Source organism: Catharus ustulatus, chromosome 38 (genome assembly GCF_009819885.2).
Source record: "Catharus ustulatus isolate bCatUst1 chromosome 38, bCatUst1.pri.v2, whole genome shotgun sequence".
NCBI lineage: Eukaryota > Metazoa > Chordata > Aves > Passeriformes > Turdidae > Catharus > Catharus ustulatus.
The window spans coordinates 756,392-780,965 of NC_046258.1; the positions used below are offsets into that span (position 1 = coordinate 756,392).

Below are 24,574 nucleotides of genomic sequence, written 5' to 3' on the forward strand. Positions count from 1 at the left end.
TGGGTTTTACTCCATCCCTGTCACTGCATCCCCACCTGTCCCGTCCTGCCCCCACCTGACCTCAGCTGTCCCCAGCTGTCCCCAAATGTCCCCAGACCCTCCCCAGCTCTCAGCTCTGCCCCGGCTCTGTCACCGTCCCTCGACCGTGTCACACACACACATGAACACAATCACCACGCCGTCCCTTTGCTCTGTGCCCTCTCCGGTTCATTCCCTCGGCACAAACGCGATCCTCAGTCCCTGATGGCACCACAGGCACCGATGGCATTGATGGCAGGAGGGGTCTGGGGACATCTGGGGACAGGAGGAGGGACAGGGACGAGGCCAGGAACATCAATATACTGAGCACGACCACCACCCCAACCACTACCAGAATATTTGGCACAGAAATAAACGCCGGAATCCTCGTCCTTGAGGTTGTTCATGGTCAGCGTCACCGAGCTCTGCCCGTTGTCCCTGGAGATCCAGAACCGGCCCTTGACTGACGGTGGGTACCGGGTGCTGCCACTGCTGTAGATCCCTGCGACCCATTCCAGCGCCTTCCCGGGGCTCTGGCGGACCCAGTACATGCCAAAACTCCCAAACATGAATCTAGACCCGTGGCAGAGCAGAGTCAGGGACCCCCCGGGGGGCTGGAGGTCCCCCCCGCACTCCAGCAGGGTCACGGCCGCCCGGAGCCCTGCGGGAACAAGGGGAGATGGGGATGAGGCACCGGATCCGGGCGTGGCCCGGGCTGGGCGTGGCGCTCTGGGGCCCCTGGGGATGCAGAAACAAAGACTCAGTACCCAGTCCAAGTTAACAGGTGTTTATTGTGATTATTATTTGCATTTATATCGTCTTTGGGCGCTCGTGACCCTGTTGGAGTCCGGGGGGGACCTCCAGCCCCCTGGGGCCTCTCTGGCCCTCGTGTGCCGCGCCTCTGGATTCAATTTTGGGAGTCACTACATGGCCTGGTTCCGCCAGAGCCCCGGGAAGGCGCTGGAATTCGTCGCAGGGATCAACCCCAGTGGTGGTTACACCGAGTACGCGCCGTCGGTGCGGGGCCGGTTCTCGATCTCCAGGGACAACGGGCAGAGCTCGGTGACGCTGACCATGAACAGCCTCAAGGACGAGGATTCCGCCGTTTATTTCTGTGTCAAAAATCCTGGTGGTGGTTGGGCTGCTGCTCTGTCCCCAGCTGTCCCCAGACCCCTCCCCCAAATCCCAGCCCCTCTCCCAGCCCTGCCCCTTTGTCCCAAACCTCCCCCGTTGGCCCCAGCGTCGCCATCGACCCCAAACCCCAACTGGGTCTGGCCCAAACTCAGCTCTGGGCTCTGAATCCCACCCTCAGTTCCCAAAACTGTTCAGAGGCTGAGATTTGGGGCCATGGTTGAAGTTTGAGACCCGAACTATAGATGTGGTCCCCAAGTGGGGATTTGGAGTGAAAGGGGTTGAGTTTGGGGCAGAAGCAGATGGGGGTTTTGGGGCAGGGATTGGTGTTGGTGCAAAAGGGGCAGATCTGTGGGCAAGGGCCAGGATTGAGATGCGAGTTGAGATTTCAGGGAAGGAGGAGAGGGTTCTGGGACACTTGGGCGTCGTACAGGGGCAGCTTCGGGTCATGATGAGCATCAACAACAGCAGCATTGCAACATTTATTTCTGTTATCCTTGGTACAGAAATAAACAGCGGAATCCCCGTCCTTGAGGTTGTTCATGGTCAGCGTCACCGAGCTCTGCCCGTTGTCCCTGGAGATCGAGAACCGGTGCTTGACCAACGGCGCGTAGTATGTCACTCCATCATTCCTGATCCCTGCGAGCCATTCCAGCGCCTTCCCGGGGCTCTGGCGAACCCAGTTCATTCTGTAATTCCCAAACGTGAACCCAGACGCGCGGCAGAGCAGAGTCAGGGACCCCCCGGGGGGCTGGAGGGCCCCCCAGACTCCAGCAGGGTCACGGCCGCCAAAAGATGATATAAATGTAAATAATAATCACAATAAACGCCTGTTAACTTGGACTGGGCACAGACTCTTTGTTTTTGCATCCCCAGGGGCCCCAGAGCGCCACGCCCAGCCCAGGCCACGCCCGGATCCGGCGCCTCATCCCCATCTCCCCTTGTTCCCGCAGGGCTCCGGGCGGCCGTGACCCTGCTGGAGTGCGGGGGGGACCTCCAGCCCCCCGGGGGGTCCCTGACTCTGCTCTGCCGCACATCTGGATTTGATTTTGGGAGTTACACCATGAGTTGGATTCGGCAGAGCCCCGGGAAGGCGCTGGAATACGTTGCAGGGATCCACAACAATGGTGGCAGCACCTACTACGCGCCATCAGTCAAGGGCCGGTTCTCGATCTCCAGGGACAACGGGCAGAGCTCGGTGACGCTGACCATGAACAGTCTCAAGGACGAGGATTCCGCCGTTTATTTCTGTGCCAAACACGGCGCTGGTGGTTCTGCTCATGCTTATGGTATTGATGGCTTTGGCCCCGTCCCCTTCCCCAGGTCCCCAAATGTCCCCAAACTCCAACCCTTGACTGTGACCTTGAGCACTGACCCCGAGTGCTCAGCCCTGGGCCCAAAGTTGAACTGTGAATCTTTTTGGGTCCGTTTGAATTTTTTGGAATCTTTTCCTAGTGGGATCCCATGAGGACAGGACCTCCCAAATTTATTCTAAACCAAAACAAACAATGGGGTGAAGGGTTGGGGTTTGAGACAAGGATCTGGGGCACAGGGACAGGTGGGGACGGTGCCAAAATCAGCAACATCATCAACAGCAGCAATACCAGCGCAGCAACTGTCGGCAGATTTGGCACAGAAATAAACGGCGGAATCCTCGTCCTTGAGGTCGTTCATGGTCAGTGTCACCGAGCTCTGTCCGTTGTCCCTGGAGATCCAGAACCGGCCCCGCACCGAGGCCCCATAGAAGGTGTAACCTCCATCGCCGCTGATCAGTGCCACGAATTCAAGCCCCTTCCCGAAGCTCTGCCGGACGCATCTCATTTCGTAACCGCCAAAACTGAATCCAGAGCCGCGGCAAACCAGAGCCAAGGTGGCCCCGGGGGGCTGGAGGTCACCCCCGCACTCCAGCAGGGTCACGGCAGCCTCATCCCAGCCCCAAATCTTCACCGGTTCTGCCCCAAACCCCCCCAGGACCCCGTACCCAGCACATCCCGGCCATGGCCTCGAGCTCCCTCCCGCTCCTCGCCCTCCTGGCCCTGCTGGCCCTGCCAGGTGGGTCCCGGGCGCCTCCGGAGCGCCACGCCCAGCCCGGGCCACGCCCGGATCCGGCGCCTCATCCCCATCTCCCCTTGTTCCCGCAGGGCTCCGGGCGGCCATGACCCTGCTGGAGTGCGGGGGGGACCTCCAGCCCCCCGGGGGGTCCCTGACTCTGCTCTGCCGCGGGAATGGGTTCGATTTTGGGAGTTACAGCATGATGTGGACCCGCCAGAGCCCCGGGAAAGGGCTGGAATACGTCGCAGAGATCAACAGCGGTGGCAGCAGCACCAACTATGCGCCTTCAGTCAAGGGTTGGTTCACGATCTCCAGGGACAACAGGCAGAGCTCGGTGACGCTGACCATGAACAACCTCAAGGACGAGGATTCCGGTGTTTATTTCTGCATCAAGAATAGTGGCAGTAGTTGTTGTTATGGTGCTTATGTTATTTTGGCGCTCATCACGGCCCCCAGTGTCCCCTGCATGGTCCCCAAATGTCACAGGATCCTCTCGCCCTTCCCCAAAATCTCAACTCATTTCCTAGTCCTGACCCATTGCCCCAGATCTGCCCCGATTGAACCAAAACCAACCCCTGCCCCTAAACAAACCCCCGACTGGTTCTGCCCCAAACTCTACTCCCTTCAGCCCAAATCCCCACTTGGTTCCCCAAGAAACAGCCCCAGACACAAATCTCAAGTCTTGACCATTTGGGCAATTTTGTGAACCAAGGTTGGGATTCAGAGCCCAGAGTTGAGTTTCAGAGTTGGGGTTTGGGGTCCATGGCGGTGCCGGTGCCAACGGGGGAGGTTTGGGACAAAGGGGCAGGACTGGGACAGGGGTTGGGATTTGGGGGAGGGGTCTGGGGACAGCTGGGGACACAGAGACACAGTTGCAATCAAAACGATCAACAAAATTAGCACCAACAACACCAGCACCAGCACTTTTGGCACAGAAATAAACGGCGGAATCCTCGTCCTTGAGGTTGTTCATGGTCAGCGTCACCGAGCTCTGCCCGTTGTCCCTGGAGATCGTGAACCGGCCCTTGACTGACGGCGCATAGAAGGTGCTGGCACCATTGGCATAGATCCCTGCGACCCATTCCAGCGCCTCCCCAGGCGTCTGACGGGCCCACATCATGTCGTAACGCTCGAAATCGAATCCATTCCCGTGGCAGAGCAGAGTCAGGGACCCCCCGGGGGGCTGGAGGTCCCCCCTGCACTCCAGCAGGGTCACGGCCGCCTGGAGCCCTGCGGGAACAAGGGGAGATGGGGATGAGGCGCCGGATCTGGGCGTGGCCCGGGCTGGTTGTGGCGCTTCGGAAGTGCCCGGGACCCACCTGGTAGGGTCAGCAGGGCCAGGAGGTCGAGGGGGAAACAGGCAGGTCCTGGGGACAGAATTCAAGTCAGAGAGTTGGGATTTGGGATCAATGGTTTCGGTGCCTCATCCCCTCAGGATATAGGATCGGCAGAAAAGGTCAGGGGAGGTCAGAGCAGCTGGGGGGGCAGCAGCAGCACCAGGAAAATTAGGACCAACATAACCATCAGCAACTTGGTGCAGAAATAAACGCCGGAATCCTCGTCCTTGAGGTTGTTCATGGTCAGCGTCACCGAGCTCTGCCCGTTGTCCCTGGAGGTCGTGAACCGACCCTTGACCGACGGCGCGTAGTAGGTGCTGCTGCCACTGCTGTAGATCCCTGCGACCCATTCCAGCGCCTTTCTGGGACTCTGGCGAACCCAGCTCATGTCAGAGCTTCCGAAATCGAACCCGGAGGCGCGACAGAGCAGAGTCAGGGACCCCCCGGGGTCTGGAGGTCCCCCCCGCACTCCAGCAGGGTCACGGCCGCCCGGAGCCCTGCGGGAACAAGGGGAGATGGGGATGAGGCGCCGGATCCAGGCGTGGCCTGGGCTGGGCGTGGCGCTCCGGAGGCGCCCGGGACCCACCTGGCAGGGCCAGCAGGGCCAGGAGGGCGAGGAGCGGGAGGGAGCTCGAGGCCATGGTTGGGATGTGCCGGGTACGGGGTCCTGGGGGGGTTTGGGGCAGAACCGGTGAAGATTTGGGGCTGGAATGAGGTGACCGTGACCCTGCTGGAGTGCGGGGGGGACCTCCAGCCCCCCGGGGGGTCCCTGACTCTGCTCTGCCGCGCCTCCGGGTTCGATTTTGAGGATTATGGCATGTTCTGGATCCGCCAAAGACACGGAAAGGGACTGGAATACGTCGCAGGGATTGACAGTGATGAAGACACTGCCTACGCGCCCTCGGTGCAGGACCGGTTCTTGATCTCCAGGGACAACGGGCAGAGCTCTGTGACGCTGACCATGAACCGCCTCAAGGACGAGGATTCCGGCATTTATTTCTGTGCCAAATCTGGTGATGGTTTTGTTGCTTGGTCTGGTGCTTATTTTGTTGATGGTTTTAGCCCCATCCCTCTCACCTGTCCCCAAATGTCCCAGACCCTTCCCCCAGCCCTCAGTCCTTGCCCCAGTCCTGACCCTTTGTCCCCACTCTCCCCCGGTTGCCCCAATGGTCACCACTGACCCCAAACCCTCCCCTGGTTCTGCCCCAAATCTCAACCCAAAAATCAGAAATTCAGGGATTTGGGCAAAGGCTCCGGCCCGGCCCCAGACCCGGCACCGAACCGCTTCTGCCGGCGTCGGCTCCGCGTCAGCTCGGCCAGTCAGGGGAGGGGGAGTCAGGGGAGATTTGGGGGAAATGGGAACAACTGGGGGGGAAAATCGAGAGTGACGGGGACAGGCCAGAAACCGTCAACGTGTTGAGCGTAACCATAAGCACCAGCACCATCCTTGGCACAGAAATAAACGGCGGAATCCTCGTCCTTGAGGTTGTTCATGGTCAGCGTCACCGAGCTCTGCCCGTTGTCCCTGGAGATCGAGAACCGGCCCTTGACTGACGGCGTGTACCAGGTGCTGCCACTGCTGCTGATCTCTGCGACAGATTCCAGCACCTTCCCGGGGCTCTGGCGAACCCAGCTCATATAGGAGCTTCCAAAATCAAACCCGGAGGCGCGGCAGAGCAGAGTCAGGGACCCCCCCGGGGGGCTGGAGGTCCCCCCCACACTCCAGTAGGGTCACGGCCGCCCGGAGCCCTGCGGGAACAAGGGGAGATGGGGATGAGGCGCCGGATCCGGGCGTGGCCCGGGCTGGGCGTGGCACTCTGGGGCCCCTGGGGATGCAGAAACAAAGAGTCTGTGCCCAGTCCCGGTTACAAAGTGTTCATTGGGATATTTGTGTTCATCTCGGCTCCAGCGCCTCGGGGGGTCCCTGACTCTGCTCTGCCGTGGGTCTGGGTTCGATTTCGGGAGTTATGACATGTTCTGGATCCGGCAAAAACGTGGAACAGAGCTCGAATGGCTCGGGGGGATCAACAGTGGTGGTGAAGGCACCTTATACGCGCCATCGGTCAAGGGCCGGTTCAGGATCTCCAGGGACAACGGGCAGAGCTCGGTGACGCTGACCATGAACAACCTCAAGGACGAGGATTCCGCCGTTTATTTCTGTGCCAAATGTTCCAGCAATTGGTGTTATGGTGATGATGCTGCTTCTACCGCCAATCCTGGTTATATCAACGATATCAGTTGTGGTCTCAAGCCCGCATTGCTGGTCCCCCAAATATCCTAAATTCCCACATTCTTTCCCAGAATTCCAACCCTTTCTCTCAAATCTTGACCATTTTGCCCCAAACTCCTCCGTTACTGCCCCAACTCTCGACATTCCCCCATTTTGGGACCCTTTCCCCCAAATCTCCGCCTTTCACCCCAGATTTCCGCTCCCTTCCCTCGTGGCCGCTGCCCTGAGGATTCCCCTGGGTCACCCCAAATCTCAACAAGGGTCAGCAAACCCAAACCTCCCCCACTGGCCCCAAACCCTGAGGGATCCCCCCAGAATCAGCAGCGAGGGTCAGGACGTGGGGCCAAGAGTGGAGATCGGGGTCAGGGCAGAGATTTGGGGCAGAACCCAAAAGAACCCCCAGGTTGGGTTAGGAGGGCAGGAATGGGGCAGGGGTTGGGGTTTGGGTGCAGGGTATGGGGACAGGTGGGGACAGGTGGGGACAGGGATGACCCCAAAATCATCCATGCAATTAGCACAAGGATTGCCATTAGCACCAGATTCTTTGGCGCAGAAATAAACGGCGGAATCCTCGTCCTTGAGGTTGTTCATGGTCAGCGTCACCGAGCTCTGCCCGTCATCCCTGGAGATCGAGAACCGGCCCTTGACCGATGGCGCAAAGTTTGTGTAACGACCCCCGGTGCTGATCTGTGCCACCCATTCCAGCCCCTTCCCGGGGCTCTGGCGGATCCACATGATTCCGTTATTGCCAAACGTGAATCCAGAGGCACGGCACACCAAAGCCATCGATGCCCCGGGGGTTTGGAGGTCCCCCCCGGACTCCAGCAGGGTCACGGCCGCCCGGAGCCCTGCGGGAACAAGGGGAGATGGGGATGAGGCGCCGGATCTGGGCATGTTGGGGTTAAATTCTCTTTGAACCCAAAATATTCCATTATTAGCCCTGATGATAACAGTCATTAACCTCAATAAACTTTTATTTTTACCCTGATTGCCAATAATTAATAACCCTGAGAAAAATCAATAAAATTAAAAAAATATAAATGAAAAAAGAAAAACAGTCGAATTTAATTATTCCTATTGATTTAGGAGGTTTTTCTGGGGTTGCCCTTAGTTGTCATCCCTAGTAACTCTAATTAACTGCACTAATTATGGCCTCCATCAGGTGCCAGCAGCTGCAGTTGCACTGAAAGCAAAACCCGAAATGTGGAGCCATTTTGGGCCTTTTTGTGACTTTTTGAGGAAGTCCCCAAAGGGGCGGATCCGGCCCTGAGAGCAGAAAAACCTGAGCCAGGATTGTTTGGGTTCATTTAATTAATTGCTTGTTAATTGCAGTTATTTTCATTATTTTTTGTGATTTTTAAATTCAGTAAAATTCTGGGGGGGATTTAGATCAAACCAGTGGAGTCTGGGGCACAACTGGTGAGGATTTGGGGATGGGATGAGGCAACTGTGACCCTGCTGGAGACTGGGGGGGACCTCCAACCCCCGGGGGGTCCCTGACTCTGCTCTGCCGCGGGTCAGGATTCAATTTTGGGAATTTCTACATGCACTGGATCCGCCAGAGCCCTGGAAAGGGGCTGGAATGGGTTGCGGAGATCAGTTTCAACAGTTCGCAAATTTACTACGCGTCGTCGGTGCAGGGCCGGTTCTCGATCTCCAGGGACAACGGGCAGAGCTCGGTGACGCTGACCATGAACAACCTCAAGGACGAAGATTCCGGCGTTTATTTCTGTGCCAAAAATTTTTATGGCTATAACACTAATGCTTATGATACTGTTCGTTTTGGCCATGTCCCCATCACCGTGTCCCCACCTGTCCCCAGACCCTTCCCCCAAACCCCAACCCCTGACCCCATTCCTGTCCCCCTGGCCCAGACTGGAACTGGTTCTGCCCCAAATCCCCACCCCTGACCCCGATCTCCACTCTTGGTCCCACGTCCTGACCCTCGCTGCTGATTTATGGGGGATCCCTCAGGGTTTGATACCGGTGGTTGAGACTTGGGGTGACCCAGGTGAATCCTCAGGGCAACGGTCACGAGTGAAAGGAGAGGAAATCTTGGGTGAAAGGCGGAGATTTGGGGGAATGGTCTCAAAATGGTGGAAAGTGGAGAGCTGGGGTGGTGCTGGAGCAGTTTTAGGGTAAAATGCCCGAGATTTGAGGGAAAAGGATGGGATTTGGGGAACAAAAGTGGAAATTCTGGTTTGTTTGGGGACACAGGGATGGGAGTTTGCGACCACAAACGGCATCGTTGAAAAAACCGCCATTACCAGCAGCAGTAGCAGTAGCACCATAGTAATTGCCGTAATCTTTGGAGCAGAAGTAAACGGCGGAATCCTCGTCCTTGAGGTTGTTCATGGTCAGCGTCACCGAGCTCTGCCCGTTGTCCCAGGAGATCGAGAACCGGCCCTTGAACGACGACGCGTAGTAGGTGCTGCTGCCACTGCTGCTGATACTCGCGACCCATTCCAGCGCCTTCCCGGGGCTCTGACGAACCCACTGCATGCTGTAACTCCCGAAATTGAATCCAGATCCGCGGCAGAGCAGAGTCAGGGACCCTCCGGGGGGCTGGAGGTCCCCCCCGCACTCCAGCAGGGTCACGGCCGCCCGGAGCCCTGCGGGAACAAGGGGAGATGGGGATGAGGCGCCGGATCCGGGCGTGGCCTGGGCTGGGCGTGGCGCTCCGGAGGCGCCCGGGACCCACCTGGCAGGGTCAGCAGGGCCAGGAGGGCGCGGAGCGGGAGGGAGCTCGAGGCCATGGCCGGGATGTGCCGGGTACGGGGTCCTGGGGTGGTTTGGGGCAGAACCGGTGAAGATTTGGGGCTGGGATGAGGCAGTTCAGGTTAGGACCCTGCATTTAGCCACAATACAATAATTAATTAATGGCACGTAACTCAACTAAATGCTCTGGGTCAGTGCTCAAGGTCAGTGTCAACAGTTGGGGTTTGGGAACATCGATGGGGACAGGTCAAAAACAGCATCGTTATCAGCAGCATGACCAGCAGCACCCTTGGCACAGAAATAAACACCAGAATCCTCGTCCTTGAGGCTGTTCATGGTCAGCGTCACCGAGCTCTGCCCGTTGTCCCTGGAGATCCAGAACCGGCCCCGAACCGATGGCGCGTAGGCGATGCTGGCACCATTGGCGTGGATCCCGGCCACCCATTCCAACGGCTTCCCGGGGCTCTGCCGAACCCAGCACATTCCAAAACTCCCGAAATTGAATCCGGAGGCGCGGCACACAAGGGCCAGGGACCCCCCGGGGGGCTGGAGCGGAGACAAACACAAATATCCCAATGAACACTTTGGAACTGGGACTGGGCACAGACTCTTTGTTTCTGCATCCCCAGGGGCCCCAGAGCGCCACGCCCAGCCCGGGCCATGCCCGGATCCGGCGCCTCATCCCCATCTCCCCTTGTTCCCGCAGGGCTCCGGGCGGCCGTGACCCTGCTGGAGTGCGGGGGGGACCTCCAGCCCCCCGGGTGGTCCCTGACTCTGCTCTGCCGCGGGAATGGATTCGATTTTGGGAGTTATGGAATGAATTGGGTTCGCCAGAGCCCCGGGAAGGTGCTGGAATACGTTGGGTGTATCAACAATGGTGGCAGCACCGGATACGCGCCCTCGCTCAAGGGTCGGGTCACGATCTCCAGGGACAACGGGCAGAGCTCGGTGACGCTGACCATGAACAGCCTCAAGGACGAGGATTCCGCCGTTTATTTCTGCGGTAGAAGTTACAGTAGTGGTTGTGGGTCTGCTGCGGGTTATGCTGATGGTTTTGGCAGGATTCTTGTCCCGGTCACTTCGTTCCCACCTGTCCCCAAATGTCCCCAGACCCTTTCCCCAAACCCCAACGCTTGACATGACCTTGCGCACTGACCCTGAGTCTTTAGTACTGTCCCAAAGTTGAGCTTTACCCCAAAGTCTTTAAGACCAAAGTTTGGATCCAGGGCCGAGTGCTGAGGGTTGGGGCGCAGAGCTCAAAGCTTTGGAGGAACGGCCAAGAGTTGGGTCAGGGGTTGGGATTGGTAGAAAAGGTCAGGGGGGGTCAGAGCAGCTGGGCTGGGACAGAACCAGCGCCAGCAAAACCAGCACCAGCACCATTGTGCCGTTGGGCACAGAAATTGGCACCGGAATCCTCGACCTGGAGATCCAGACCCGGCCCTGCACCGACCCAGAGCCAATCACGGTCAGGGCGTGGGGTCGAGAGTCGAGATGGGGGTCAGGGGAGGGGATTTGGGGCAGAATCAGTTCCAGCTGGGCCAGGGGGACAGGAATGTGGTCAGGAGTTGGTGTTTTCTGGGGACAAGTGGGAACAGATGGGGACACCCTGATGGGGATGGGGCCCAATCCATCAATATAAGCAGCAGCAGCAGCAACATGAGCATCAGTATAAGCACGTTTGGCGCAGAAATAAACGGCGGAATCCTCGTCCTTGAGGTTGTTCATGGTCAGTGTCACTGAGCTCTGCCCGTTGTCCCTGGAGATCGAGAACCGGCCCTTGACCGAGGGCGCGTACACGGTGCTACCACCATTGCTGTTGATACTTGCAACGTATTCCAGCGCTTTCCCGGGGCTCTGCCGCATCCAGCCCATTCCAAAACTCCCAAAATTGAATCCATTCCCGCGGCAGAGCAGAGTCAGGGACCCCCCGGGGGACTGGAGGTCCCCCCCGCACTCCAGCAGGGTCATGGCCTCCCAGAGCCCTGTGGGAACAAGGGGAGATGGGGACAGGCACAGCTCAAACTCCTGACCCCAAATCCCGACCCTGTGCCCCAAACGAAGCACAGAACACAAAGGACTCTGCACCATTCCTTGTCAATCACCCAGAGCCGTTCACTCTGCCTCTAAACATTGTTTATTTTTATTAATTATCTCTTATTTCAATCACTCTTTATTCCATTGGTGGCCCCGCTCTGGCCCTCGAGACGAACGCGCGTCTTTATTCGTCACCTCATTGGTTGATTGGTGGAGCCTTCATCTGATTGGGCGATCCCATTTTTGGTGCCCCTGAGTTCCATCAGTGACTTTCTGCTTCTCCTTCTCTCCCTGCGCCGTCGGATGTTTGACCACGGACTTGAGCTGGTTCAGGAGGTCAGGTCGGTTCGTTTGGAACATTTCCAATTCCCTGAAATTGGGATCCTGCAGCGAATTGTGACCCCAGCACGGACGGATCCGGCGCCTCATCCCCATCTCCCCTTGTTCCCGCAGGGCTCCGGGCGGCCGTGATCCTGCTGGAGTGCGGGGGGGACCTCCAGCCCCCCGGGGGGTCCCTGACTCTGCTCTGCCGCGGGAATGGATTCGATTTCGGGAGTTTTGACATGGGTTGGATCCGCCAAAGACCAGGAAAGGCGCTGGAATGGGTCACACAGATCAAGAGCGATAGCGGTTACACCTACTACGCATCATCAGTCAAGGGCCGGTTCACGATCACCCGGGACAACGGGCAGAGCTCGGTGACACTGACCATGAACAACCTCAAGGACGAGGATTCCGCTGTTTATTTCTGCGCCAAATATTCTGGTAGTGGTTGGGGTGGTGGTCGTGCTCAGTATATTGATGTTCCTGGCCTCGTCCCTGTCCCTTTTCCTGTCCCCAGAATGAACTGGAGAGGGCGCAGAGCAAAGGGGCGGCGTGGTGATTGTGTTCGTGTGTGTGTGTGACATGGTCGAGGTACGGTGACAGAGCCGGGGCAGGGCTGAGCGCTGGGGAGGGTCTGGGGACATCTGGGGACATTTAGGGACAGTTAGGGACAGCTGAGGTCAGGTGGGGGCAGGAGGGGACAGGTGGTGATGCAGTGACAGGGATGGAGTAAAATCCATCAACATAACCAACACCAGCGATCCAGGCAGGGCCACCAGGACTTTTGGCACAGAAATAAACGGCGGAATCCTCGTCCTTGAGGCTGTTCATGGTCAGCGTCACCGAGCTCTGCACATTGTCCCTGGAGATCGAGAACCAACCCTTGACTGACGACGCGTAGTGGATGTTGGCACCATTGTAACCAATCTGTGCAACGTATTCCAGCGCCTTCCTGGGGCTCTGGCGGATCCAGAACATTCCATAATCTCCGAGATTGAACCCAGAGGTGCGGCAGAGCAGAGTCAGGGAACCCCGGGGGGTTGGAGATACCCCCAAAACTCCAGCAGGGTCACGACACCAGTCTCTGTTCCAAAACTCTCTGCAGTTGTTTCACTGATGCTGTTGCTGATGTTGGCTCTGGTGTTTTCAGTCCTGTCCCCATCATTGTGCCCCCACCTGTCCCCACACCCCAAATCTCAGCCCTTGGCCCAACCCCGACCCTTTGCTGCACCCCTGGATCGGCTCAGCCCTGAATTCTCAGCTCTTTGTGTCAAATCCTCAGCTCTGGGCTACTGAGTGTGGGGGGGACCTCCAGCCCCCCGGGGGGTCCCTGACACTGCTGTGCCACGGGTCTGGGTTCAGTTTTGCGAGCTTTGGAATGTTCTGGATCTGTCAGAGCCCTGGGAAGGAGCTGGAATTCGTTGCACACATGAGCCCCAATGGTGCCAACACCAACTATGCGCTGTCAGTCAAGGGCCGGTTCTCGATCTCCAGGGACAACGGGCAGAGCTCGGTGACGCTGACCATGAACAGCCTCAAGGACGAGGATTCCGCCGTTTATTTCTGCGCCAAACGTTTTGATGGTTATGCTTATAATGCTGATGCCAGTGCTGGTTCCGTGACAGCCTAGCTGCTCTGACCCCCCCTGACCTTTCCTGCCAATCCCAACCCCTGACCCAACTCTTGGCCGTTCCTCCCAAGCTTTGAGCTCTGCGCCCCAAACCTCAGCACTCGGCCCTGGATCCCAACTTTGGTCTTAAAAACTTTGGGCTAAAGCTCAACTTTGAGCCCAGCACTAAAGACTCGGGGTCAGTGCTCAAGGTCGGGTCAAGGGTTGGGGTTTGGGGAAAGGGTCTGGGGACATTTGGGGACAGGTGGGGATGCAGTGATGGGGATGGGACCAAAATCATCAACATTAGCAACAAGAGCAGCATAACCAGTACGAGCAGCCTTGGCACAGAAATAAATGGCGGAATCCTCGTCCTTGAGGTTGTTCATGGTCAGCGTCACCGAGCTCTGCCCGTTGTCCCGGGAGATCGTGAAGCGACCCTTGACCGACAGCGTGTAGCCGGCGAAGCCATCGTCGCTGATGTCTGCGACGTATTCTAGACCCTTCCCAGGGTTCTGACGGGCCCACATCATGTTGAAACTCCCAAAATTGAACCCGGAGGCGCGGCAGAGCAGAGTCAGGGACCCCCCGGGGCGCTGGAGGTCCCCCCCGCACTCCAGCAGGGTCACGGCCGCCCGGAGCCCTGCGGGAACAAGGGGAGATGGGGATGAGGCGCCGGATCCGGGCGTGGCCCGGGCTGGGTGTGGCGCTCTGGGGCCCCTGGGGATGCAGAAACAAAGAGTCTGTGCCCAGTCCCAGTTACAAAGTGTTCATTGGGATATTTGTGTTTATCTCGGCTCCAACCGCCCTGAGGATCCCTGACTCTGCTCTGTCGAGGCTCTGGGTTCAGTTTTGGGGATTATGGAATGCTGTGGATCCGCCAGAGCCCCGGGAAGGGGCTGGAATGGGTTACACAGATCAGCAAGGACGGCAGTTACACCGGCTACGCGTCGTCAGTGCTGGACCGGGTCATGATCTCCAGGGACAACGGGCAGAGCTCGGTGACGCTGACCATGAACAACCTCAAGGACGAGGATTCTGCCGTTTATTTCTGTGCCAAGGGTGCTACTGCTGGTGGTAATCCTGATGCTGAACATGTTGATGGTTTTCACCCCTTCCCCTCACTGTGTCCCCACATCCCCAAATGTCCCCAGATCCTTCCCCCAAACCCCAACCCATGACTGTGACCTTGAGCACTGACCCCAAGTGTTCAGCCCTGGGCCCAAAGTTGAGCTGTGAATCTTTTTGGGTCCGTTTGAATTTGTTGGAATCTTTTCCTAGTGGGATCCCATGAGGAAAGGTCCTCCCAAATTTGTCCTGAACAAAAACAAACAATGGGGTCAAGGGTTGGGGTTTGAGACAAGGATCTGGGGCACAGGGACAGGTGGGGACGGTGCCAAAGCCACCAACATCATCAACAGCAGCAATACCAGCGCAGCAACTGTCAACAGATTTGGCGCAGAAATAAACGACGGAATCCTCGTCCTTGAGGTCGTTCATGGTCAGCGTCACCGAGCTCTGCCCGTTGTCCCTGGAGATCGAGAACCGGCCCTTGACCGACGGCGCGTACCAGGTGCTGCCACCGGTGTTGCTGATACTCACAACCCATTCCAGTTCCTGTTTCAGTGCCGAACATGCCGGTGGTGTTGGTGATGACGCTGGTGCTCGTTACATTGATGATTTCCACCCGTAGCCGTCATCCAATCCCCACCAGTCCCCAAATGAAGACAAAAGAGGCTCCAAACAATCCCCAAACTGGAGATGCAGAACTCCCAGGATTGTTACAGCTTGGGCCCAGCGCTGAAGATTCGGGGTCAGTGTTCAAGTCTGTGTAAGGGGTTGGGTTTGGGAGAAAGGTCTGGGATCATTTGGGGACAGGTAGGAAAAAAACCACCAACAAAGGCAGCAGCAGCAGCAGCATAATGACCACCAGGAGCCTTGGCACAAAAATAAACACCAGAATCCTCGTCCTTGAGGTTATTCATGGTCAGCGTCACCGAGCTCTGCCCGTTGTCCCTCGAGATCGAGAACCGACCCTTGACCGACGGCGCGTAGTAAGTGTTGCTGCCACTGCTGTGGATCCCTGCGACCCATTCCAGCACCTTCCCAGGACTCTGGCGAACCCAGCTCATGTCAGAGCTTCCAAAATAAAACCCGGAGGTGCGGCAGAGGAGAGTCAGGGACCCCCCGGGGGGCTGGAGGTCGCCCCCGCACTCCAGCAGGGTCACGGCCGCCCGGAGCCCTGCGGGAACAAGGGGAGATGGGGATGAGGCGCCGGATCCGGGCGTGGCCCAGGCTGGATGATTCAATTCCTCCAAAACCATCTTCCCCTGGCCCCTGGAACTTGCTATAATAGATAAGGAATCCTAGATGCCAAGTTTGAGCCAAATTCCTTTAGAATTTGGTCACACTCCTAACACTTTGGAAGATAATTGGTTAGAATTAGTTTGTGTAATTGGTCAGTTCACCTTTGGAACTTCTCACTTAGATTGGACGCTGTTCTTTGAATAAATTTTCATTGGCTGTAGTTTGAATCCTCCCTGAACTTATAAATACGACTGTCTGCCCTTTGTTCTGGGCGAATCCTGCTAGACACACCTCACATGAAATAAAGTTTCTTGTGGAACGCGTCAAGTAAGGCCTCAGGTCTTTCTCTGCTGGCTAAATGTGAGCTTCTGAGAGACTGCTAAATGTTAGCACTCTCTGGTCCTGGCAAATACCAGCAGGGACCAAAAAGGAAAGCCACACGGCCCCAGATTCAGAACCAAACCGCTTCTGTCGGCGTTGAATCCGCGTCAGCTCGGCCAATCAGGAGAGGGGGAGATATGGGGAAATTTGGGGAAAATGGGAAAAATTGGGAGGAGAGTCAAGAGTTGGGGGAAGGATGGAGGAGCTTGGGGGAGAAGCTCGAGGATGAGGTTGGGAATTCAGAGAAGGATTTGGAGATTTTGGGACATTTGGGGACGCAGCAATGAGGCCTTGAAGTCACAACCGGCAGTGTCAAACAAACCAACACGACCAGCAACAGCAGCAGAACCCCAACCACTGTTGTAACGCTTAGCGCAGAAATAAATGCCGGAATCCTCGTCCTTGAGGTTGTTCATGGTCAGCGTCACTGAGCTCTGCCCGTTGTCCCTGGAGATCGAGAACCGGTCCTTGACTGACGATGCGTAGTCTGTGGAGCCACCATTGCTGTTGATACTGGCAACGTATTCCAGCTCCTTCCCGGGGCTCTGGCGGATCCAGTGCATGGCGTGACTCCCAAAATTGAACCCGGAGGTGTGGCAGAGCAGAGTCAGGGACCCCCCAGGGGGCTGGAGGTCCCCCCCAAACTCCAGTAGGGTCATGGCTACCTGGAGCTGAGATGAACACAAATATCCCAATGAACACTTTGTGACTGGGACTGGGCGCAGACTCTTTGTTTCTGCATCCCCAGGGGCCCCAGAGCGCCACGCCCAGCCCGGGCCACGCCCGGATCCGGCGCCTCATCCCCATCTCCCCTTGTTCCCGCAGGGCTCCGGGCGGCCGTGACCCTGCTGGAGTGCGGGGGGGGACCTCCAGCCCCCCGGGGGGTCCCTGACTCTGCTCTGCCGTGGGAATGGATTCACGTTCGGGAATTTCGGAATGTCCTGGATCCGCCAGAGCCCCGGGAAGGCGCTGGAATGGGTTGCGAGTATCAGCAAGAGTGGAAGTACCTGGTACGCGCCGTCGGTCAAGGGCCGGTTCAGGATCTCGAGGGACAACGGGCAGAGCTCGGTGACGCTGACCATGAACGACCTCAAGGACGAGGATTCCGCCGTTTATTTCTGTGTCAAAGCTTCCTGTTCTAATTGTTGGGCTGCAGCGGGTTATGTTGACCATGCTGATCACGGCCGCCTGTCTCAAACCATTGAGATCCCAAAACACAGAATTTTAACCCCAGCCCGCAACCCTGTCCCCAGTCCTGACCCTTTGTCCCCACCCTCCCCCGGTTGCCCCAATGGTCACCACTGACCCCAAACCCTCCCCTGGTTCTGACCCAAATCTCAACCCAAAAATCAGAAATTCGGGGATTTGGGCAAAGGCTCCGGCCCGGCCCCAGACCCGGCACCGAACCGCTTCTGCCGGCGTCGGCTCTGCGTCAGCTTGGCCAATCAGGGGAGGGGGAGATTTGGGGGAAATGGGAACAACTGGGGGGAAAGTCAAGAGTGACATGGACGGGCCAGAAACCGTCAACACGGTAAGCAAAACTATAAGCACCATCAGCATTTTTGGCACAGAAATAAATGGCGGAATCCTCGTCCTTGAGGTTGTTCATGGTCAGCGTCACCGAGCTCTGCCCGTTGTCCCTGGAGATCCTGAACCGACCCTTGACTGAGGGTGCGTACCGGGTGCTGCCACTGCTGTAGATCCCTGTGAGCAATTCCAGCGCCTTCCCGGGGCTCTGGTGGACCCAGTACATGCCAAAACTCCCAAACGTGAACCCAGATCCGCGGCAGAGCAGAGTCAGGGACCCCCCAGGGGACTGGAGGTCCCCCCCGCACTCCAGCAGGGTCACGGCCGCCCGGAGCCCTGCGGGAACAAGGGGAGATGGGGATGAGGCGCCGGATCCGGGCGTGTTGGGTTTAAATTGACTTTGAACCCAATTATATTCCATAATTAGCTCTGATGATGACACTCATTAACCCTAAAAAACTTTTATTATAGCCCTGTATGCGGATAATTATTACACTCAATAAAAACCAATTAAATGAATAAAGACTATAATGAATCAAATAAATCTATATATTTTATTTATTCCTATTAATTCAGGAGGTTTTTAAAGGATATTGGCCTTAAATTTCTACTCAAATAACTCTAATTAACTGCACTCATTACGACCCCCAGCAGGTGCCAGCAGCTGCAGCTGCACTGAAAGCAAAACCCGAAATTTGGAGCCATTTTGGGCCTTTTTGTGGTTTTTTGGGGAAGTCCCCAAAGGGGCGGATCTGGCCCTGAAAGCAGAAAAACCTGAGCCAGAAGAGTTTGGGATCATTTCATTAATTTCTTGTTAATTGCAGTTATTTTCATTATTTTCTGTGATTGTTAAACAGCATTTAAAATAATAAATAAAAGATTGACTCATCTGAATGGAATAAACAGCATATGAAATAATAAATAAATGATTGAATCATCTGGATACAATAAACAGGGATTTAAAGAGATACTCTGGAATCCAGACCAATTAACAATTCATTAACACCCCCCAAACCCCCCAGGACCCCGTACCCGGCACATCCCGGCCAGGACCTCGAGTTCCCTCCCGCTCCTCGCCCTCCTGGCCCTGCTGGCCCTGCCAGGTGGGTCCTGGGCGTCTCTGGAGTGCCACGCCCAGCCCGGGCCACGCCCGGATCCGGCGCCTCATCCCCATCTCCCCTTGTTCCCGCAGGGCTCCGGGCGGCCGTGACCCTGCTGGAGTGCGGGGGGGACCTCCAGCCCCCCGGGGGGTCCCTGACTCTGCTCTGCCGCGGGAGTGGATTCAGTTTCGGGAGTTTCGCCATTACCTGGATCCGCCAAAATCCTCAGAAGGCACCGGAATGGCTCGGGAGCGTCAACAGTGGGGGCAGCTCCGTGTATGCGCCATCGGTCAAGGGTCGGTTCTCGATCTCCAGGGACAACGGGCAGAGCTCGGTGACGCTGACCATGAACAGCCTCAAGGACGAGGATTCCGCCGTTTATTTCTGCGGCAAAAGTGCTGGTGCTGGTGCTTATGTTACTGCTACTGCTGCTTATATTGATGGATTGGGTCCCATCACTGTCACTGTTTCCCCAACTGTCCCCAATCTGTCCCCAGACCCTCCCCCCCAATCTCCAACCCCTGACCCCATTCCTGACCCCTGGCCCAGCCTGGAACTGGTTCTGCCCCAAATCCCCTCTCCTGACCCCGATCTCCACTCTCAGCCCCACGCCCTGACCGTGATTGGCTCTGGGTCGGTGCAGGGCCGGGTCTGGATCTCCAGACTGAGGATTCCAGTGCCAATTTCTGTGCCCAACGGCACAATGGTGCTGGTGCTGGTTATGCTGGTGCTGGTTCTGTCCCAGCCCAGCTGCTCTGACCCCCCCTGACCTTTTCTGCCAATCCCAACCCCTGACCCAACTCTTGGCCGTTCCTCCAAAGCTTTGAGCTCTGCCCCCCAAACCTCAGCAATCGGCCCTGGATCCAAAGTTTGGTCTTAAAAGCTTTGGGCTAAAGCTCAAATTTGGGACAGCGCTAAAGAGTCGGGGTTAGTGCTCAAAGTTGAATTCGAGGGTTGGGATTTGGGGGAAGGGTCTGGGGACATTTGGGGACAGGTGGGGATGCAGTGACTGGGATGGGGCCAAAACCATCAACATAACGAACACCAGCGTAATAAGAAGTTGCGCCAGAAAAAGCACCCGTGGCGCAGAAATAAACGGCGGAATCCTCGTCCTTGAGGTTGTTCATGGTCAGCGTCACCGAGCTCTGCCCGTTGTCCCTGGAGATCGTGAACCGGTCCTTGACCAACGGCGCGTAACCGGTGCTGTCACCATCGTCGTTGATCCTTGTGACGAATTCCAGCGCCTTCCCAGGTCTTTGCCGGACCCAGTACATGTCAAAACTCTCAAAACTGAACCCGGAGGCGCGGCAGAGCAGAGTCAGGGACCCCCCGGGGGGTTGGAGGTCCCCCCCAGACTCCAGTAGGGTCACAGCAGCCCAAAGATGATATAAATGTAAATAATAATCACAATAAACACCTGCTAACTTGGACTGGGCACAGACTCTTTGTTTCTGCATCCCCAGGGGTCTCCGGAGCGCCACGCCCAACCCGGGCCACACCCGGATCCGGCGCCTCATCCCCATCTCCCCTTGTTCCCGCAGGGCTCCGGGCGGCCGTGACCCTGCTGGAGTGCGGGGGGGACCTCCAGCCCCCCGGGGGGTCCCTGACTCTGCTCTGCCGCGCCTCCGGGTTCAATTTCGGAAGCTCTGACATGAGCTGGGTTCGCCAGAGTCACGGGAAGGCGCTGGAATGGGTCGCAGAGATCAGCAGCAGTGGCAGCAGCACCTACTACGCGCCATCAGTGCGGGGCCGGTTCTCGATCTCCAGGGACAACGGGCAGAGCTCGGTGACGCTGACCATGAACAACCTCAAGGACGAGGATTCCGCCATTTATTTCTGTGCCAAAGATGCTTACGGTGGTGGTGGTCGTGCTGGTGCTGCTTATGCTGTTTGGTTGGGTGTTTCACGTTCATGCCAAATCCCAGCACACAGTCCCACCTGTCCCTAAATGTCCCCAGACCCTTCCCCCAGCCCTCGACCCTTGCCCCAGTCCTGACCCTTTGTCCCCAGTCTCCCCCGGTTGCCCCAATGGTCACCACTTACCCCAAACCCTCCCCTGGTTCTGCCCCAAATCTCAACCCAAAAATCAGAAATTCAGGGATTTGGGCAAAGGCTCTGGCCCGGCCCCAGACCCGGCACCGAACCGCTTCTGCCGGCGTCGGCTCCGCGTCAGCTCGGCCACTCAGGGGAGGGGGAGCCGGGGGAGATTTGGGGGAAATGGGAACAACGGGGGGGAAAGTCAAGATTTGAGGCAAGGATGGAGGAGTGTGGAGGAAGAAGATTCAGGATGGGACCAATGGTGGGGATTTGGGGAACGGATTTGGAGATTCTGGGGCATTTGGGGACCGAGGAATGGGGGCCTGGGCGTACAACCGACATTGTCACCAAAACCAACATGACCAGCAATATATTCAGTACTACAACAACCATCGTTGTAACGTTTGGCACAGAAATAAACGGCGGAATCTTCGTCCTTGAGGTTGTTCATGGTCAGCGTCACCGAGCTCTGCCCATTGTCCCTGGAGATCGAGAACCGACCCTTGACCAACGATGCGTAGTCCGTGCTCCCACTGGTGCTGATAGCGGCAATGTATTCCGGCGCCTTCCCGGGGCTCTGGCGGATCCAGTACAGGGTGAAACTCCCAAAATCGAATCCAGATCCATGGCAGAGCAGAGTCAGGGACCCCCCGGGGGGCTGGAGGTCCCCCCCGCACTCCAGCAGGGTCACGGCCGCCCGGAGCCCTGCGGGAACAAGGGGAGATGGGGATGAGGCGCCGGATCTGGGCGTGGCCCGGGTTGGGCGTGGCGCTCTGGGGCCCCTGGGGATGCAGAAACAAAGAGTCTGTGCCCAGTCCCAGTTACAAAGTGTTCGTTGGGATATTTGTGTTCATCTGGGCTCCAGCCCCCGGGGGGTCCCTGACTCTGCTCTGCCGTGGGAATGGATTCAATTTTGGGGATTATGGAATGCTGTGGATCCGCCAGAGCCCTGGGAAGGGCCTGGAATTCATTGCGAGTATCGACAATGATGACACCTACGACCTCGCGCCGTCGGTCAAGGGCCGGTTCTCGATCTCGAGGGACAACGGGCAGAACTCGGTGACGCTGACCATGAAAGACCTCAAGGACGAGGATTCTGGCGTCTATTTCTGTGCCAAACATGCCTCCAATTACGTCGATGCTTTAATTGATGCTGCTGCTGGTTCCGACCCACCCCAGCTGCTCTGACCCCCCCTGACCTTTCCTGCCAGTCCCAACCCCTGACCCAACTCTTGGCCGTTCCTCCAAAGCCTTGAGCTCTGCGCCCCAAACCTCAGCACTCGGCCCTGGATCCCAACTTTGGTCTTTAAAACTTCTAATCAAAGGTCAACTTTGGGACAGCACTAAAGACTCAGGGTCAGAGCTCAAGGTCAGGTCAAGGTTTGGGGTTTGGTGGAAGGGGTTGGGGACATTTGGGGTCAGGTAGGGACGCAGTGACCGGGACAAGGATCTTGTCAAAACCATCAGCATAAGCAGCAGCACCACAACTACTACCAGCATATTTGGCACAGAAATACACGCCGGAATCCCCGTCCTTGAGGTTGTTCATGGTCAGTGTCACCGAGCTCTACCCGTTGTCCCTTGAGATCCTGAAGCGGCTCTTGACCGACGGCGCGTACCAGGTACTGCCATCATAGGTGATACACGCAATGTAATCCGGAGAGTTCCCGGGTCTCTGGCGGATCCAGATCATTCCATAACCCCCAAAATCGAATCCATTCCCGCGGCAGAGCAGAGTCAGGGACCCCCCGGGGGGCTGGAGGTCCCCCCCGCACTCCAGCAGGGTCACGGTAGCCCGGAACCCTGCGGGAACAAGGGGAGATAGGGATGAGGCGCCGGATCCGGGCGTGGCCCGGGCTGGGTGTGGTCCTGGAGGTTTTGGGGCAGAACTGGTGAAGATTTGGGGCTGGGATGAGGCAGTTCGGGTTAGGACCCTGCAATTAACCACAATACAGAAATTAATTAATGGCACATAACTCAATGCTCAGGGACAATGTTAAAGGTCAGTGTCAACAGCTGGGGACATCGATGGGGACAGGTCAAAAACAGCATCGTTATCAGCAGCATGACCAGCAGCACCCTTGGCACAGAAATAAACACCGGAATCCTCGTCCTTGAGGCTGTTCATGGTCAGCGTCACCGAGCTCTGCCCGTTGTCCCTGGAGATCGAGAACCGGCCCTTGACCGACGGCGCGTAGGCGGTGCTGGCACCATTGGCGTGGATCCCGGCCACCCATTCCAGCGCCTTCCCGGGGCTCTGCCGAACCCAGCACATTCCAAAACTCCCGAAATTGAATCCAGAGGCGCGGCACACAAGGACCAGGGACCCCCCGGGGGGCCGGAACCAAGATGAACACAAATATCCCAATGAACACTTTGTAACAGGGACTGGGCACAGACTCTTTGTTTCTGCATCCCCAGGGGTCCCAGAGCGCCACGCCCAGCCCGGACCACGCCCAGATCCGGCGCCTCATCCCCATCTCCCCTTGTTCCCGCAGGGCTCCGGGCGGCCGTGACCCTGCTGGAGGGCGGGGGGGACCTCCAGCCCCCCGGGGACACCTTGGCCTTGGTTTGTCGCGGATCCGGATTCAATTTTGGGGGTTACGAAATCAGCTGGATCCGCCAGAGCCCCAGGACGGGACTGGAATTCGTTGCGAGTATTTACAGCGGTGGTAGCACCGCATACGCGCCGTCGGTCAAGGGTCGGTTCAGGATCTCGACGGACAACGGGCAGAGCTCGGTGACGCTGGCCATGAACAGCCTTAAGGACGAGGATTCCGCCGTTTATTTCTGTGCCAGACATTTTGATGATTGCTGTGCTGTTGATGGTCATGTTGATGATTTTGGACGCATCCCGGTAACCGTGTCATCCCCTTGTCCCCACCTTTCTGCAGATGTCCCCAGACCCTTCCACTAAACCCCAACCCCTCACACCATTCCTTTTCCCGGGATCCAGCTTGGAACTGGTTCTGCTGCAAATCTGACCCCCCCCGACCTTCTCTGCCAATCCCAACCCCTGACCCAACTCTTGGCCGTTCCTCCAAAGCTTTGAGCTCTGTGCCCCAAACCTCAGCACTCGGCCCTGGATCCCAACTTGATCTTAAAGACTTTGGGGTAAAGCTCAACTTTGGGACAGAACTAAAGACTCGGGGTCAGTGCTCAGGGTCAGGTCGAGGGTTGGCGTTTGGGGAAAGGGTCTGGGGACATTTGGGGGCCGGTGGGGATGGGGTCCAATCCATCAACACGTTCACCAGAAGCAGTAACATAAGCTCCAGCATTTTTGGCGCAGAAATAAACGGCGGAATCCTCGTCCTTGAGGTTGTTCATGGTCAGCGTCACCGAGCTCTGCCCGTCGTCCCTGGAGATCGTGAACCGACCCTTGAAGGATGGTGGGTACCGGGTCTCTCCATCATTGTCAATGCCTGCAACATATTCCAGCGCCTTCCCAGGCTGCTGGCGGATCCAGTGCATGGTGTGACTCCCAAAATCAAACCCGGAGGCGCGGCAGAGCAGAGTCAGGGACCCCCCGGGGGGCTGGAGGTCCCCCCCGCACTCCAGCAGGGTCACGGCCGCCTCATCCCAGCCCCAAATCTTCACCGGTTCTGCCCCAAACCCCCCCAGGACCCCGTACCCGGCACATCCCGGCCATGGCCTCGAGTTCCCTCCCGCTCCTCGCCCTCCTGGCCCTGCTGGCCCTGCCAGGTGGGTCCCGGGCGCCTCCGGAGCGCCACGCCCAGCCCGGGCCACGCCCGGATCCGGCGCCTCATCC

General features: G+C 57.5%; 1 protein-coding gene, 3 pseudogenes and 13 gene segments (V, D, J or C); 6 read left to right on the forward strand and 11 right to left on the reverse strand.

Moving 5' to 3' along the window:
- Nucleotides 1-233: 233 nt before the first annotated feature.
- LOC117010020 lies at nucleotides 234-671 on the reverse strand (the record flags this gene model as incomplete). The annotated part of the segment is given in 1 exon segment: nucleotides 234-671. A coding segment is annotated over 1 exon segment (438 nt), but the record flags the coding sequence as incomplete, so codon positions are not given.
- Nucleotides 672-762: 91 nt separating this feature from the next.
- On the forward strand, nucleotides 763-2,504 carry LOC117010021 (Ig heavy chain Mem5-like). The gene is given in 5 exon segments (XM_033084361.1): nucleotides 763-1,169; nucleotides 1,259-1,287; nucleotides 1,621-1,654; nucleotides 2,101-2,410; nucleotides 2,412-2,504. Coding segments are annotated over 5 exon segments (873 nt in total).
- A 794-nt stretch (nucleotides 2,505-3,298) lies between these two features.
- On the forward strand, nucleotides 3,299-3,887 carry LOC117010022 (the record flags this gene model as incomplete). The annotated part of the segment is given in 2 exon segments: nucleotides 3,299-3,605; nucleotides 3,856-3,887. Coding segments are annotated over 2 exon segments (339 nt in total), but the record flags the coding sequence as incomplete, so codon positions are not given.
- A 34-nt stretch (nucleotides 3,888-3,921) lies between these two features.
- On the reverse strand, nucleotides 3,922-4,426 carry LOC117010023 (the record flags this gene model as incomplete). The annotated part of the segment is given in 2 exon segments: nucleotides 3,922-4,011; nucleotides 4,070-4,426. Coding segments are annotated over 2 exon segments (447 nt in total), but the record flags the coding sequence as incomplete, so codon positions are not given.
- A 120-nt stretch (nucleotides 4,427-4,546) lies between these two features.
- LOC117010142 lies at nucleotides 4,547-5,027 on the reverse strand (annotated as a pseudogene).
- A 26-nt stretch (nucleotides 5,028-5,053) lies between these two features.
- On the forward strand, nucleotides 5,054-5,672 carry LOC117010024. The segment is given in 3 exon segments: nucleotides 5,054-5,188; nucleotides 5,266-5,551; nucleotides 5,635-5,672. Coding segments are annotated over 3 exon segments (459 nt in total).
- A 201-nt stretch (nucleotides 5,673-5,873) lies between these two features.
- On the reverse strand, nucleotides 5,874-6,294 carry LOC117010025 (annotated as a pseudogene).
- Nucleotides 6,295-6,432: 138 nt separating this feature from the next.
- Nucleotides 6,433-8,065, reverse strand: LOC117010026 (the record flags this gene model as incomplete). The annotated part of the segment is given in 3 exon segments: nucleotides 6,433-6,584; nucleotides 7,287-7,627; nucleotides 8,037-8,065. Coding segments are annotated over 3 exon segments (522 nt in total), but the record flags the coding sequence as incomplete, so codon positions are not given.
- Nucleotides 8,066-8,389: 324 nt separating this feature from the next.
- LOC117010028 lies at nucleotides 8,390-9,524 on the reverse strand. The segment is given in 3 exon segments: nucleotides 8,390-8,422; nucleotides 9,010-9,380; nucleotides 9,470-9,524. Coding segments are annotated over 3 exon segments (459 nt in total).
- Nucleotides 9,523-10,623, forward strand: LOC117010029. The segment is given in 2 exon segments: nucleotides 9,523-9,540; nucleotides 10,201-10,623. Coding segments are annotated over 2 exon segments (441 nt in total).
- Nucleotides 10,624-11,978: 1,355 nt separating this feature from the next.
- On the forward strand, nucleotides 11,979-12,829 carry LOC117010030 (the record flags this gene model as incomplete). The annotated part of the segment is given in 2 exon segments: nucleotides 11,979-12,313; nucleotides 12,790-12,829. Coding segments are annotated over 2 exon segments (375 nt in total), but the record flags the coding sequence as incomplete, so codon positions are not given.
- A 470-nt stretch (nucleotides 12,830-13,299) lies between these two features.
- On the reverse strand, nucleotides 13,300-14,091 carry LOC117010031 (the record flags this gene model as incomplete). The annotated part of the segment is given in 2 exon segments: nucleotides 13,300-13,332; nucleotides 13,759-14,091. Coding segments are annotated over 2 exon segments (366 nt in total), but the record flags the coding sequence as incomplete, so codon positions are not given.
- Nucleotides 14,092-14,396: 305 nt separating this feature from the next.
- LOC117010032 lies at nucleotides 14,397-15,675 on the reverse strand (the record flags this gene model as incomplete). The annotated part of the segment is given in 3 exon segments: nucleotides 14,397-14,429; nucleotides 14,864-15,070; nucleotides 15,556-15,675. Coding segments are annotated over 3 exon segments (360 nt in total), but the record flags the coding sequence as incomplete, so codon positions are not given.
- A 464-nt stretch (nucleotides 15,676-16,139) lies between these two features.
- LOC117010033 lies at nucleotides 16,140-16,883 on the reverse strand. The segment is given in 3 exon segments: nucleotides 16,140-16,162; nucleotides 16,497-16,812; nucleotides 16,869-16,883. Coding segments are annotated over 3 exon segments (354 nt in total).
- A 91-nt stretch (nucleotides 16,884-16,974) lies between these two features.
- Nucleotides 16,975-17,446, forward strand: LOC117010034 (annotated as a pseudogene).
- A 1,922-nt stretch (nucleotides 17,447-19,368) lies between these two features.
- LOC117010035 lies at nucleotides 19,369-20,291 on the reverse strand. The segment is given in 3 exon segments: nucleotides 19,369-19,454; nucleotides 19,565-19,633; nucleotides 19,850-20,291. Coding segments are annotated over 3 exon segments (597 nt in total).
- A 3,679-nt stretch (nucleotides 20,292-23,970) lies between these two features.
- LOC117010036 lies at nucleotides 23,971-24,372 on the reverse strand (the record flags this gene model as incomplete). The annotated part of the segment is given in 1 exon segment: nucleotides 23,971-24,372. A coding segment is annotated over 1 exon segment (402 nt), but the record flags the coding sequence as incomplete, so codon positions are not given.
- Between the last annotated feature and the right edge of the window lie 202 nt (nucleotides 24,373-24,574).